This window comes from Alosa alosa, chromosome 8, assembly GCF_017589495.1.
Source record: "Alosa alosa isolate M-15738 ecotype Scorff River chromosome 8, AALO_Geno_1.1, whole genome shotgun sequence".
NCBI classification, from domain to species: domain Eukaryota; kingdom Metazoa; phylum Chordata; class Actinopteri; order Clupeiformes; family Clupeidae; genus Alosa; species Alosa alosa.
Window position 1 is genome coordinate 16484962 of NC_063196.1, and position 15000 is coordinate 16499961.

At 46.2% G+C, this 15000-nt stretch overlaps 1 protein-coding gene across 10 annotated transcripts in view; it reads left to right on the top strand.

Moving 5' to 3' along the window:
- Window positions 1–15000, top strand: part of lama2 (laminin, alpha 2) — a 153165-nt gene that overhangs the window by 68460 nt on the left and 69705 nt on the right. For 6 of the 10 annotated variants that reach the window (XR_007194299.1, XM_048250074.1, XM_048250077.1 and 3 more), the window contains 4 exons: window positions 531–617; window positions 7361–7572; window positions 10932–11038; window positions 12128–12403. Coding sequence is in view for 9 of the 10 variants with exons in the window: in XM_048250074.1 (XP_048106031.1) it covers window positions 531–617; window positions 7361–7572; window positions 10932–11038; window positions 12128–12403 (682 nt within the window). In the remaining variant the exon portion in view is untranslated. The remainder of the gene's footprint in view (window positions 1–530; window positions 618–7360; window positions 7573–10931; window positions 11039–12127; window positions 12404–15000) is intronic. The other 4 variants (XM_048250080.1, XM_048250081.1, XM_048250082.1 and 1 more) reach the window with 1 other exon arrangement.

Genomic DNA, 15000 nt, shown 5'->3' on the forward strand with positions numbered 1-15000 from the left:
CACACACACACCAACACAGACACACACACACAAACTCTCTCTCTCTCTCTCTCTCAAAGGCCGTGAACGTCACCCTGCCCGCCCCATGGTGGATCCAGTGTCGGCGTAAATAGCCACTGCCAGTAATTCCATTGCAGTGTGGTCAGGAGCACGAACAACCCCATCCCCACCCCCACTCTCACCCCAATCCCACCCCCTCATTCACCCTCACCCTCTACCCCCCTGCCCCCACCCACCAGCCCCCAGTCTCCTCTTTCCCTCCCAGCCGAGGTGCTCTATCTTTGGGACCAGTGAGGAGCCGCCATTGGCCTTCTCCTTCTGCCCCCTCTCTCTCTCTCTCTTTCTCTCTCTCTCTCTCTCTCCCCTGGCCCTGCCAACACCTAGTCTGTCAGTTCAGAGATGACGCAGTAGAGTGCGAGGGACGCGAGAATGACGGGACTTATGCGTTTCTCGCCCGTGTCTGCTATTCTATTTGTTTATTTTTCTTGTCTTTGTCTCTCGCCCGCCGCCGTCGCCCAAAAACACCGCAGCTTCAGCCCAACGTGCCAGCTGGGCCGCGACGGGGAGTTGGTGTGTGACCAGTGCCCGCCAGGATTCGCTGGACCTCGATGCGACAGGTGAGTTGACCAGAGCGTCAGTGAGGCCTCTGTGGTTGCTTTTGCCAAATAATTAGTGTGTATATAAATGTGTGTGTCTGCACCCATATATCTATCTATCTATCTATCTATCTATCTATCTATCTATCTATCTGTCTATCCATCTATCTATCTATCTATCTATCTATCTAACTACAGTATATCTATCTATCTATCTATCTATCTATCTATCTATATATCTAACTACAGTATATCTATCTATCTATCTATCTATCTGTGTCTGTCTGTTTGTCTGTCTGTCTGCCTAGACTAATTTCAATGAAATGTGGTGATATACAGGGGAGATATCCTAGTGCACTCCTCTCACTTGGCCCCTTCCACTTCGCAGTACTCTGTCTGTCTGAAACATTGTTTGCTTGCTAATGTTCCAGAGGCCGATGCAGACTCTTTTCATTGATTGACTGTAACTTATTCATTCTGTGAATGGTCCGACCTCCTTGAAATGTTGTTCTGTACATTTGAAAGTGCACAGAGTATAGGTACCGCTTTTGAAGCAAGAACAAGAGACACGCGAAGCGTTATCGAAGCGAAGTTTGTGCAAAGCGGCTCTTCCTTGGACAGCACTTTGTGAAAGCTTTGTTGGAACACAAAGACTTGTCAGAGGAGGTGTTGTACTGATGATTGGGGGTGATGAGTAATCACTCAGGCTGACCTCTGATTCTCTGTATAGACTTTGCTGTTTCTCTCCCGTGTTCCTTTTGTCATTATTTGTACAGTGCTGTTCGTGTGTGTGTGGGTGTTTTGTGTGTGTGTGTGTGCGTCCGTGCGTGTGTGTTTGTATGCTATGGCCACACTTCCAGGCTGTGTCGTGTGTGTGATGGGTGGTCTGCATTGCGCCTGACTGTAAACCCCATCCGTCATTCTGCGTCTTGTCGTCCTTGTGTGCTCTTTAGAGAGATAGATGGAACGGATCTGTGGAGATTAAGAGGGAGGCCGCCGGTCGATTCCCCAAAGATTAACCCCAAATTAGGTTTAATTGAATGTAATTATAAGCGGATCTCTCTCGCATCGAGTGGTGTGTGGCATTATTGGCAGTGCATCATTGATCGGCGGAAACTCTCAAGCAGGCGACCAGAGCGTCTCCGATAAGAGACCGGTAGTGGCCTTGTGACTGGGCGCTCTTCATGCGTGTCACGGGCGGGCCCGGCGAGAGGCGCTGCGGTTGACCACTGCAGGGCCACCGCCGAATTGGATCCGGCTCTGTAGCCATATGGCAGGGACTCGCATCTGAAGTAGTCTGATGATGAAAGACTCTGAACTTTTAACGGAGGGTACAGCCTGTGTGCAGCACTCCCCCCCACCCCAAACCCCCCCCACACACACACACACACACACACACACAAGAGACATTCTCATTCCGCGCCTCTCCAATTTGTAAGCAAAGAAAAACAAAAGTCTGTCTCAGAGGATGTTACCCAAAAAGATCGATCACCTCGCCTCGCAGTTGTGCTGCAGTTTTTGTCATCAAGGTCCCCTGAACTTCATTAGTCTCATAGACAAATTAGTTTCTTTGTGTTCTTTTCTATTTGTTGTCCACTGTACTGCTTCAAAATGAGGAGCTTTAATTAATATGGTAGGCAAGATGGGGCAGAGTGGTAGGTGGGGGACAGAGAGAGAGAGAGTGAGAGAGAGAAGGAAAAGAGAAAGAATGAATGGAGAGTGAGTCAGAGAAAGAGAGAGAGAGAAGGGAGAGACATCAATGCCAGTCCTCTGTTTAAGCTGGCAGAGCTGAGGCTGGAGCTGGCCACCAAAATGAAAAGGAGCCACTGGGGGGGCACGCAGACCCCCGGCTGTGACCCTCGCCCCCGCAGACAGATGGAGATGGGCTGCTGCGGGCATTGGTGCCCTCCCCGCGGTGACACGGGGGTTGAGCACACACGCACACACACACACACACACACACACACACACATACACACACACGAACGAACGCATTCACGCACACACACACACACACACGCACACACCTCCTATACTGGGACACTACAGAGGGGGAGAGGGAGGGAGGGAGAAAGAGAGGAGGGGAGGGGAAGGGAGACATAGAGGAGAAGAGAGAGAGAGAAAAAAGGAGTTAGCGGAGAGAGAGAAAGACAGAGCGAGAGAGGGGAGACTAGAATGAGGAGAAAGACGGAAGAGAGACAGAAAGAAGAGGAGGAGGGGAAGAGAGAGAGAGTCACGGAAGAAAAGATGAGAAGGAGGGAGTAAAGGAGGGAAAGAAAGAGAGAAGCAGACAGAGACAGAGAGAGAACGAGTGCAAGGCTCTACGGATGAGACCAGGATGGCAGCCCATTTTGGGGACAAAATGGGACCCATCCATCACTACCTCTCCAGAGACCCCCGTGAAAGAGACTGTTAAGGACGTCAGTGATACACACATGCACACACAAACACACACACAACACACATCACACACACACATGCGTGGATACAAACTTTAACATTGCACTCACACTCACATATTGCACTCACTCACACAGACACACACACACACACACACACACAGACCCTAGAGTTGTGTCGGCGTGGGGGGTTGAAAACGGGGGGTGGGGGGTGGGCTAGCACTGCCTCGGCTTGCTGATCAGTAATAAACCCACAACGGGCTGGCAGAGGGCCAGCTCAAGCCTGGCAGTCGCCCAGTGCACAGGCCCTTAGCAGGTCAGCGTACAAAAGGGGGAACTGCAAAAATAGAAACCCAACTGATCACTGTCACACATATAGTTTACTTTAATGTAGTGTTTCTCATTGTCATATTCTTTAAGGACATGTTTTATGCTAGCTCACTTTGTAAATGTCGACACTCAAGTACAATACATCAATATATGAGGAGGGTGAACTGTTTTTATTGTTGAATATACTGTATGGGCCAAAGGCAGCGATTGGAACAAGTTTTAGAAATATAACTTGGGAACAGTGCAAATTGTAGTGCCTCTGAGATCTCGAAATCTCTCTTGCCCACCACCAGAGGAATAATCATCTTGCAAAACACCAGAATCCTGTTCCCAAATCTGTTGGGGCATATGGCGTTACAAAAGCAGTCTCCGCAGTAGCTTCATACCCCACCGTTCTATGTGGAAAAACAAGCCGAAAACAGGTAGAGAGAGGATCCTCCCACGCTACACTTCATTGCGGTATCACAGGTTGCTGTGTGTGGGAGTCGGAGAGGAGTCGTGAGCGTGACAAGCTGGGCTATCGACCGACGGAGGAGTGAAGACATTGACCTCTGCAAAATGTGTTCACCGTTGAATAACATCGAGACCTCTGTCAAAAAGAGGTTGTTTGCCTTCATTTTGCCTATTTATTTATCTATCTATTCATTTTGAAGAGAGCACACTTGACATAGCAGTCTTCACTGAAAATGAAAGGAGTAAAAACAACAACCGTCCACTGCTCTCAGATAGCTGGATCAGCTGTCAGCGCAGGGCTATTGGATAGAGAGAGCCCATGTTTTGCTTGGCCGCCAGTCACCCATCAACACATGCTCATATGCTGGCGTTGGGCCCTCCGACAGGCCTGGGCCAAGGCGGCTCTTGAACGTTTCCTGTTTTAACGCTGGAAAGGAAGGACGGAGGATGTGCTTGACGACGCCGGCGGGTATTTATAGTCTCCGGGGCTGGACTGACCACCTGGCCCCGGCCATCAGTGTTTACTGGAGACCTTTCTACCTTTCTCGCCCCAGGCCGTGCCGCCCCACGTCTGGGAACAGAAGAGAAGCCCGAGTGAGTTAATGAGGGCATAAATACCAGCGCAGGCGGGCAGGCTGACGGCACCAGCGGCAAGAATAGTCGTCCTCCTCAGACTCCATTTGAGGAAGTGGAGCAGGCCAGGGGCTCAGGGGCTGTCTGCTTAGGAAGAGGTACTGGGTGTGGTGAGCAGCTGTGTGTGTGTGTGTGTGTGTGTGTGTGTCTGTGTGTGGAGCGGCGAGTGCAGTAGTGCATACAGGTTTAGAAAACATTATAAAAAGGTTTTGGTGAGGTTCTCGGATGGGAACAGGCCAGTTGTATGTGGATGACACACTGATGTCTGCAGCTCACAGTCGTCCACAGTCACAAGTTTTCAACGCTGGTTCGTTCTTAAATGTAGCCTCTACTGAAAATAGCTGAAAGTATTTTCAGAGCAACTGATGAAGGATTTTTTTGGAATGTGATCGTTGAATACTTTGAAGTTCTCACGAGGCGAGTTGACTGGTTGGGTTGGTGCAGCTCAGGCAAAAGTGTTGTGTTTCTCGAACAGCATATGGCCTTTCAAGTCACATAGCTGTCAGTTTCTTGTGTACGCTCTCTGTGTCAGGTCAAGCTCAAACCACCATCCTGTTTTGCCTCGGCGGTGCATTCTCTGGTCTTTGTACCCACCGCACCAAATCGTACTCCCTTGATAGGTCTGCTTCTGCTCACTGCGTCCCTCCTGCAGGAAGATTAAGAGTGCGGTGGCAGCAGGTATCCAGAATCGTTATCTCTGAGAGACGCAGATGAGGACGACTGAAGCCTGCCAGCGGCGGAAAGCATTCTGGGTATTTCCCTCCGGAGGTGGCCCGCAACCCGTCCCCCCCCTGCCGAGGCCCCCATGCACAATCAGTCTCGTTTTTTTTTTTTTTTTTTTCTATCCTTTTTTTGTAGTCGTCCATTCCGCTACCCTGCGGGATGCTAAGGGACACTGACATCCTATTTAGGAGTGACTTGTGTTTGGTCCATGATATCTGCATTATCTGCACCCCCACCCCCACCCACACACACACACACACACACACACACACACACACAAATGCACGTTCAAACCCCCCCGACCCCCAACCCCCTACTTGCTCGATGGCCTCGAAAACGAAAATTACAGGCACGTCCTCGCATGCTGTTCCACGCCGCCGACTCTCCCTGCATCGCCTTCGACAGTCAGAAGCAATAACCCATCCAATTAATAAAGTCACCAGCAACCGGGGGAATCTGCTCGGCGTGATGTGGAATGATTACCTCGCCCCCCCCTCCCCAAAACCACACCACCCACCCACCCACCCCCCATTTCACCATCATGCAGATAGAGAGGGGACGAGAGGGAGATAAGGCTGCTAGGAGCCGTTTTTTACAAACGCGTAAGTCGATGGAAATGTATATCTTTATCAGCCGGCGAACACGTTTCGTTTCGGGGGAGATATATTGCCGTGGAGCAGGACAGTGGAGATAAGAGTTTGGGAGTTAGGAGCACACAGGGAGGGGAGGAGCGGAGCGAGCGAGGGAGAGAGGGATAGACAGAGAGAGAGAGAAACGAGAGATATCGTCTGTGTGTCTTCATATGCTTAGTCTTGCTTCCAGATTGGTTCTCTTTGTTTTGATAAGAGTTGATACTGAAACTGTAGTGTCTGTCTCTGTTCCCTCCTCTCCCTCTCTCTTTCCCTCTCCTTCTCTCTCTCTCTCTCTCTCATTGCCCATTCTATCCCTATACTTTAAAATGTGTAAAGGCAGTATTTGTGTATAAAACAAGGGATTGTTTTCCTCCTATCCCTCTCTCTCTCTTGTTCTCTTTGTCTCTCTCTCTCTCTCTCATTGGCCATTCTGTTCCTGTACTTTAAAATGTGTAAAGGCAGTATTCATGTACAAAACAAGGGATTGTTTTCCTGGCGGCAGTGCTGTTGTATAAACACATTGGCTTGGCACATGGCTGGTTTGCATTTTAGTCGTCAGAGGGTACAGAGCTGCTGTAGGGGGCCATTGTGACAGTGTGTCAGAGAGGAAAACAAACTCAGTGCTATTCATATGTTGTTTACACACAATTTAAAAGCCCTCTGTAAACAGTTTAACCACCTGGTAATACATATCTGGTTCATAGTTACAATGCTTTTTATATTTCTGTGATACAATGATCTAAATGGACAAGCATGGGACTGGCATAGTCTATTCCAACAACATGACTAACTGTATGTCAAAGGAATCTGTGAAATGATACAATAAGCATAGTTTGCTTCATTCTTGTTAGAGTTAAATCAGTAATCAGTGTTCTAAATGGGATTTTTTTGTTTTCTGTAAACATTTGTTTTTTATTTGCGTATTAGATGTGACTTGGAGCCATTTTAAAATCAGCTGTGAAAATTAGCTTTTTAATATTGCAGCACCATTGCTACATTATTTCTGAGAGACTTCAGAATCAGGGGTGTCAAACTCATATTAGGTAGTGGGCCAGATTTGTTGGAATGATGTCATGGTCATTATCATTTTTCTGCATGGGTGTTGTTTGATGATATACTCACTTATAAGCATACAAGTACAAATAATGTACTGCTGTCATATACTGCTCTTTCTCTCTTGAAATACCCTACTTCCATGTGAGTTCTTCGGCCTCTTCCTTCCTGAGGATGGTTTGTAGTGCTAGGTTTAATCCATTTATCAAATCATAGAGATATTTCTTATCACACATTGTTGAAGACAACTGGATGTGAATATCTTTTTTTTCTCATTTTCCCTTCCTACCTTAAACATCTGGGGGGCAGTATGAAACCGGCTGGTGGGTCTGATCTGGCCCCTGGGCCTTATGTTGGACACCCCTGATTTAAATTCTATAATATATATGAAATATACATGCAGTATATGGTGTGTGGTGGGTAGCTACAGTAGCTACACAATATACAGTAAGCTTGATACAGTCCATTTAGTTTGACTGTAATCAGACCAAGTGGCCTTGACTCACCCGAACCCTGTCATGTGTCTCCTTCCCGCCCTCAGCTGTGCTAACGGCTACTTCGGGCAGCCCGGCGTGCCGGGGGGGTCGTGCCGGCCATGCGAGTGTAACGAGAACCTGGACCTCTTGGCGCCCCGCAGCTGTGACCCCGTGAACGGAGCCTGCCTGAGGTGCCGGGAGGGCTACGGGGGCGCGACCTGCGAGACCTGCGCCAACGGATTCTACGGAGACGCCATCGATCTTAAAAACTGCCAGCGTAAGTGAGGGAGTGGTGTGTGGGTGTGTGTGTGTGTACTGTACAGTATGTACTGTGTGTGTGTGTGTGTGTGTGTGTGTGTGTGTGTGTGTGCGTGGTGGGTAGGAAAGAAAGTGTGAAAGTGAGAATTTATGGTTTGTTTGTTTTCCAAAGTTTTGTAAATTCAACTATTACTGTGTGTGTGTGTGTGTGTGTGTGTGTGTGTGTGTGTGTGTGTGTGTGTGTGTGTTGGGTGGCGGTAACAGGCAGATGGATGTGGTTGTGTGGGTGTGTGATAAGATTAGACTGCAGTAAGTGTGTGCAGACCTCTGCTTTAACCGTCTTCTGTTCTAAACCTAAACCCGCCCCAGCTGAGCAGCTGTCAATCACAGCAGGTCTTCAGAGGTTAAAGGAATCTCAGCTTCTCACGCCCTTCAACTTCAACATACCTACAAGGGAATTCTCAAAGGTGTTATAAAACATTTATGACAAACAGGGTACACTATTATTAAGGTTTACATACTTTAATGCCCACAGAAACTGAGTGAGTAGCCTATGATGTTAATGTAATCTTTTTTTCAGCCTAACTTAAATTAACATTGAAGTTATGTTGTATAAGTATAAGTATATATACTCTTTTGAGGGAAATTTGGTCTCTGCATTTATCCCAATCCGTGAATTAGTGAAACGGATTGCTTACATTACTTACATGTACATATGACATGTATGTTGTGTCTTCGATGTCTTGGAACAGGTCTACTAATTCACTACATAGTACGTATATCAACTGTGTTGGGACACACTACTTATTGCTGTGTTGGTATACACTACTTTGATACAGTGGCATACTGTAAACCCATTAAAATGAAGTGTACCAGTTAAGTACTTACAATTACATATTACATGTATGTTGTGTCATTGGTGTCTTGGAACATGTCTGCCATTACCCTACATACTGTAGTACATGTATCAACTGTGTTGGTACACATTTATTACTGTTTTGATACAGTGGAATAAACCCATTAAAATAAAGTGAACCAGTTAAGTACTTACATGTACATATTATATACATCCTGTCAATGATGACATGCATCCTGTAATTGATGTGTTGAAACTTGTCTGCTGTTACACCACACAGTACATGTAAATTAGTAGACCTGTTCCAAGACATCGAAGACACAACATACATGTCATATGTACATGTAAGTAATTAACTGGTACACTTAATAGGTTTATTCCACTGTATCAAAGAGTAACAAGGTTGTAGCAGCACAGCTGTTACATGTACACTGAAGACAATGAGGCCTTGACTGGAGCTAAGAATGATTTGTATATCAAATCTATCATGACCAGATTTACCCCATCCAGCATGTCTCAAGTCAGCTCTTTGCCTCTGATGAAAATTTAGGCAAATTGGCAAAGTTTTATAAAAGCACTCAGTATTACAATGTAACAACTATATGTAGGTACCCACAAATACATAATGCAAGTACAATGATAGTACCTGATAGTACATGTTGTTAAACAGGTTGTACCACTGTACCTAATTAGGTAGGTACACTGTAACAGCGACACATTAAAATAAAGTGTTACCAGGCTTTCTTTACCATCCCATATAGCCCCTCCATGTATGATGACATTTTAAAGAAAGTGCCCACTACACAAAATAAGTAAAAGTAAAAGCCTTCTTCCTAAAGATGGATATTAAGCTAATTTAATCAGCTAAATTAATCAGCTTTTTAGCCATAGTTAATTTAGTTTCTCAGATCTTTACATCATCATAAATACATTTTACTCTGGCTAGCATGCATTAGCTGTCTATTTGTTTTTTTTAAGTAGCTATTTTTACTTGAATAATTACAAGTATGAAAAAGTTAATTATACTTTAGATCCTAAATGAGTTTTCTCTTTCTCTTTTTTATTAATTTTATTAATCCTTTGTGTCTAACCTTGAATTCAACTACATAGTTGTGAACATATTACTTTTTTATTTGCAGAGACAACACATGCCGTTTCAATCCCTCTAGTTCATCAAAAGATTATTACCGACCTGTTTTGTCCATTCAATAACATCTGCAGTGTTAGGATGCTGTGTCGGTGCCCAATTGGTTTAAATGGACCCTAACCATAATAAAACACTCTGTATTCTGTTCTGACCAAACACTACCATGTGCTTTGTGGAGCTTGCTCTGTGGCTTTGCCGGCAGGGTCACAAGGGGCTCAATCCAATCAGTTCTCTTCCATGGGCCGCTAAATGGCTCAATCCCAAATAGGCCCCTGGCTGACCGTGGCCACTCTCTTGTGTCCGTGCCCTGCCCTCCTCTTCCTCCTCCTCCTAACGACGGGGCGAGAGCGGCGCCAGGCGAAAAGAGTGGAGAGCGGGTCCGCACGTCTGCAGCAGTCTAATTGAGTGCTCAGCAGTGATAAAAAAGCTGCGCTTCGAGGGCTAGCTTTCTCTCTCCTCTCTCTCTCTCACACACACACACACACTTTCTCTCTCTCACACACACTTTATCCCTCTCTCTCTCTCTCTCAATCAGTGAGAGATGGAATAATCAACATTGGGCCACGGCAAGGAAATGTCTCCTCCATAAAAAGAAGGGTAGATGTGGGCTTTGCTGGTGATGTGTGTGTGGGGGCGGGCGGCTGAGTTGCAAATAGCACGGTGCAGAGGTTACTTAGGGCCTCTGTGGAGAATGGGGAAATGTAATAAGCAGTTCCAGCACTCTCTAATAACCTGACCTCATGCATAACACCGAGCCTTGAGCGCCATCGTCGTCATGCAAAATGAACAACCTTTGTGTCTGGGTTAACTTCATCTAAATTTCATCTGGTTGCTCAGAACAGGTTTCAGAATCAGGGGAGCGGGTATCATATTGGGCAGAATGCATGGCTCCAACAACAGCTGGGCTTACAATGCTAAAGCAGCGAGAGCCAACGTTCCCTCCAACTCTACCCCTGCCCATCACCATCTGTGTTCTCGCCAGGGCTGCGCTTGGCTTCTTTAAAAGGAATAAAAGTGTTTGACTACGCCATCAGGAAGTTGTCGGTGGCAAGCTGTTGTTTCAGCTCTGCCCGCCGAGGCTGTTTGCTTGTCATTTTTCCCTGGCATGCACGCAACAGCCCCACAATGACTGCGAGGTGCTGAATTATGAGTGAGGAATGTTTTTTGATGAATTTTTTATGAATTTACCAGTCACTTAACTCATTGTTTCTCCAATTTCTCTCCCCCCCCCCCTCTCTCTCTCTGTCTTGTCTCTTCTTCTCCATCCTCTCTTCACTGTCTTTATGCCTCTTTCCTCTGATCCTCTGCTCTTCTCCTGCCCCCCCCCCCCTCTCTCCTAATTGATCTGTCTTTCCCTGTCCCTCCCCGCGGGCAGCTTGTCAGTGCCACCCTAATGCCTCGCGGTCGGAGGTGTGTGATAAGGAGACAGGCCAGTGCCAGTGCAAGCAGCATGTGGTGGGACGGAAGTGTGATGAGTGCATGGTGAGTCAAGCCTCTAATTGAATTAGCTCATTAGTACACACTGGGAGGGGGGTCAACACTGGTTATGTTGCAGTAGCAGTAGCCAAGGTAGCACATTAATGATGCTACTACTACTGCTAATGCTAGTATACTAGCACTAGTAGTACTAGCTACAATGCTAGGAGTAGCCTACAGTAGTAATAGTATTTATAGAAGCAGCAAGTAGTAGCAAGTAGACATGGCAGATGTTGAAGTAATTGTGCCAGCAAGATATGTTAGTGTGTAGTTGTACTAATAGCAAGAATACGCAGGGAAAATTGAGTGAAAATTGAATGAGCAGTTGTAGCAGTTTGGCTCTAACAAGTATTGTGGCTGCAATCACCACAGTTGACACAGTGGCATATAAAGGCAGCATTGTTATATGGCTGCAGTTTAATCATAAAGTTATTGCAATGTCTTCTAAAACAATGTTGCATGAGCTAGTCTGATGTTTAATGGCCCTATAAAGCACAGTTTCACATTAGATTAAATACATTAACAACCATCACATTAAAATTCACACACTCCACAACACATGAACAGCTGATTGCGATAATCTGCTCTCTTAAAGCGTGTTAAATTGCACAGATCATAACACAGCTCAAAGTAGGATGCAGAAGTGGGATACACATACACATCACATAAACTCTACCACCATGAAAATGATGAAAAAATGAGAGAATGTATTCTTATATATCATATATTATTATTGTATATTTATGGATCCATATGGATGAGTGGAAATGCATACAGGTATGTATCCAGGTACACCTATTTATTTAAATGAAAAAAATCAGTATTGTGTTTGTACAGATATTTGTGTCAGTACTGTATGTATAAGTGAAAGTATGGACATATCCAAGTACAAGTGACTATTTAAGTGTGTCTGTATGTTTGTGCAAGTGTGTATGTAAGTGTGTCTGTACATTTGTCCAAGTGTGTACTGTGTGTAAGTGTGTCTGTACATTTGTCCAATTGTGTACTGTGTGTAAGTGTGTCTGTACATTTGTACAAATGGACTGACGGACATGTGTGTGTGTGTGTGTGTGTGTGTGTGTGTTTGGCGTGAAGCCCAACTACTGGTGGAACACGGAGCAGCGTCAGTGCCGTGCGTGCGGTTGCAGTCGGCGGGGCTCCATGTCGCAGCGTTGCGACGCCGAGGGCCGCTGCATCTGCCGGCCGGGCTTCGTGGGCCACCACTGCGACGTGGCGCGGCCGGCCGGTGCGTCCGAGCGGAGGAGGGAGACGCAGCGGCCCGTGCTGCAGGTGCCCATCCAGCAGGTGGAGCGCTGGGGCTCGAGCGCAAGCCGTGGAGGCTGCCCCAGAGGAGCGTACCGCCCCGCGTCGGTAAAGCCAAACGGCACGGGCCGTGAGCATTTGCCGTGGTGTGGTTTGGTGTGGCTTGGTTTGGTTTAATGGATGTTGACAGATACTATGAGGTTTGAGCGTGTGGTGTGGTGTGGAGCACCACCTACACTGTAGTTTTGATGCATGGTGTGGTGTGGAGCACCACCTACACTGTAGTTTTGATGCATGGTGTGGTTTGGAGCACCACCTACACTGTAGTTTTGATGGTGTTTTTGTGTCTGTCTGTGGAAAATTAACCCGGTGTGATTTATCTAACGCTGCCTCAGACCCTATTGTCGTTTGGTTTGGTGTTCTTTTGTTTCTTTTATCATGGACAAGAAGAGTGCATGGTTTGAGTTACGCAGAATTGTGCAAATGGTAGTGCACAGGGATGTTTGTGTGTGGCTATTTTGAGTGTGTTGGTTACACTTTGCTCAGTTTGAGAAGATCTGTCTGATTTAACTTAGCAGTATGCTTGTCTCGCACGTTCTCTTTGAAGCCAATTGTAAGATAATCTTGAAAGATTCATTGATTCAGGGAGATCAGGAATTCACATTTGCTTCTCTATTCTTTGACATGCTATTGGTGAAGTAGATCATTAGACACCCTGACAACCATGCTGACATGGTTGTGATGTGATTCCTAAAGATATAGAATGGATGAGTGGAGTATTCTACCTTGTTCTCTCATGTTAACATAGAAGATATGCAACTTTGGTCAGTTAAAACACACGCTAAAATATTTTGCACGGCCATTTGAAACCGTATACTTAGGCTAACATAAATCTGATCCTACCAGCTTCCATGCCCCATAGATCTTTCCATTTAATCCGTCTTTTTTCCACCCCTTCCCAGTTCACCCACTGGCCTTGTTTTGCCTGCGACACTGCCTTAGTACATCTTACAGTCTCCTCCTGTCTATGCATTTCCTCCACTATTATTTTCCTCTTTTCTCCTGCAGAAGCCTTACTCCACAAGGGTTTACTTACGCCCACCCCTAGACCCCCCTGCCCGTGCTGCACATGGCCCATTATATCCCTATGCCTCAATGCTGATTGAGCTTGCTTAACTGCCTGTTCTGGGTTCCACTTCCTCCCTGCATTAACTATGGGTGCAACTTTCCTCACCACTGGGTCCTTGGACTGAGTAAGAGTCACTTCCAATCTAGACTTAGCACACTTAAATTCCTCTGTCAGACTAGATGTTGGCAACTCTACAATGCCCTTCTCATACAAGGCTACACTGCTTGAGCAGCGTGGGACTCCGAGCCATTTTCTGACAAAGGAGTTGATCATTTTTCCAACCTCTACCTTGACAGAGGAACTTCATAAACTGTCAATGGCCACATTAGCCGAGGCAATAAACCAAACTGCAAACACCACAGCTTGAGCTACCTGGCAGCCCTGACTTGTCAATTTTGCAATACCTTGCCTAGTGACCTGTCTCAAGTCTTCAACCTGTGATCTATCACTAATCACCTTCCCTACTCTTCACTGGTTTCTCCAGAACTGTGGGAATCACCTAGCCTAGAAATCTAGACGCACCCTAGCGGCGGCAAATTAATTTGCTCAGCCTGTACGCCTAGTATCAAACCATAGGGATTTCTATTGGCTGACGCGTGGACCTCATCCAATCACAGCTCTCTATTTTATTAGAGAGTCTTAGGCGGGCTTAACAGGATAACGACAGTCCCTGCGACGGTGAACAACAAGGAAGGTGGCTATGGCTAAACTAAGAGCGGTTGTTTGAATCGGCGTTGGCGTCAACTTTGGAGAAGTTGGACTTGTGCTTTTCTTTGAAAGTTGAGCAACACAATGCACTTAAGTCATTTCTTTCAAGAAGGATGTATTTGCCGCTTTGCCTAATCGGATACGGATATGGTCGTAAGCTGGCCTATTGCATGCCTAGGCAGTTTGAAAGACAATTCTCTGCCTGCCCCTTGGATTAAGCGAGGTGAATGGTTCGATGCCAGACTATACATTTCAATGATATAGGATGGCCCGCCAGGCTAGGAATCACCTCTTTATTTATAGCAAACTTGTTATCTATTACCTTCCCTTTATCAATTGAGAGACTCCTAGACTTACTTGGCTTCACCTTCATTCTGGCCCATTGCAGATTACTATTTAACTTATCCAGCAACCTGTTGGTGCATGGAACGGTTGATGTCAAGGTTGTCATGTCGTCCATGAAAGCCCTAATCGGGGGGAGGCGTGGCCCTCCCTGCAACTTCTCCCCACCCACTACCCATTTTGAGGCCCTAATGATGACCTCTATTGCCATTGTAAAAGCAAGTGGGGAGATGGTACATCCCACCATGATTCCTATCTCGAGTTGTTGCCACCCTGTGGTGTAATCAGCAGTAGTAAAACATAATTGAATATCCAGAAAGTATGCGTTTACTAGGCTTTTAATGCTACCTGGGATTCTGAAATAATCAAAGGCCTCCCACAACAGACTATGCGGCACTGACCCAAAAGCATTAGCCAAATCCAAGAACTCAACGTGCAGGTCTCTCTTCTCACGCTTTGCTAATTGAATTTGGTGCCAAATCAGCAACTTCTATCTGACTCTCCAACTCAAAGTGGTAATGTAATG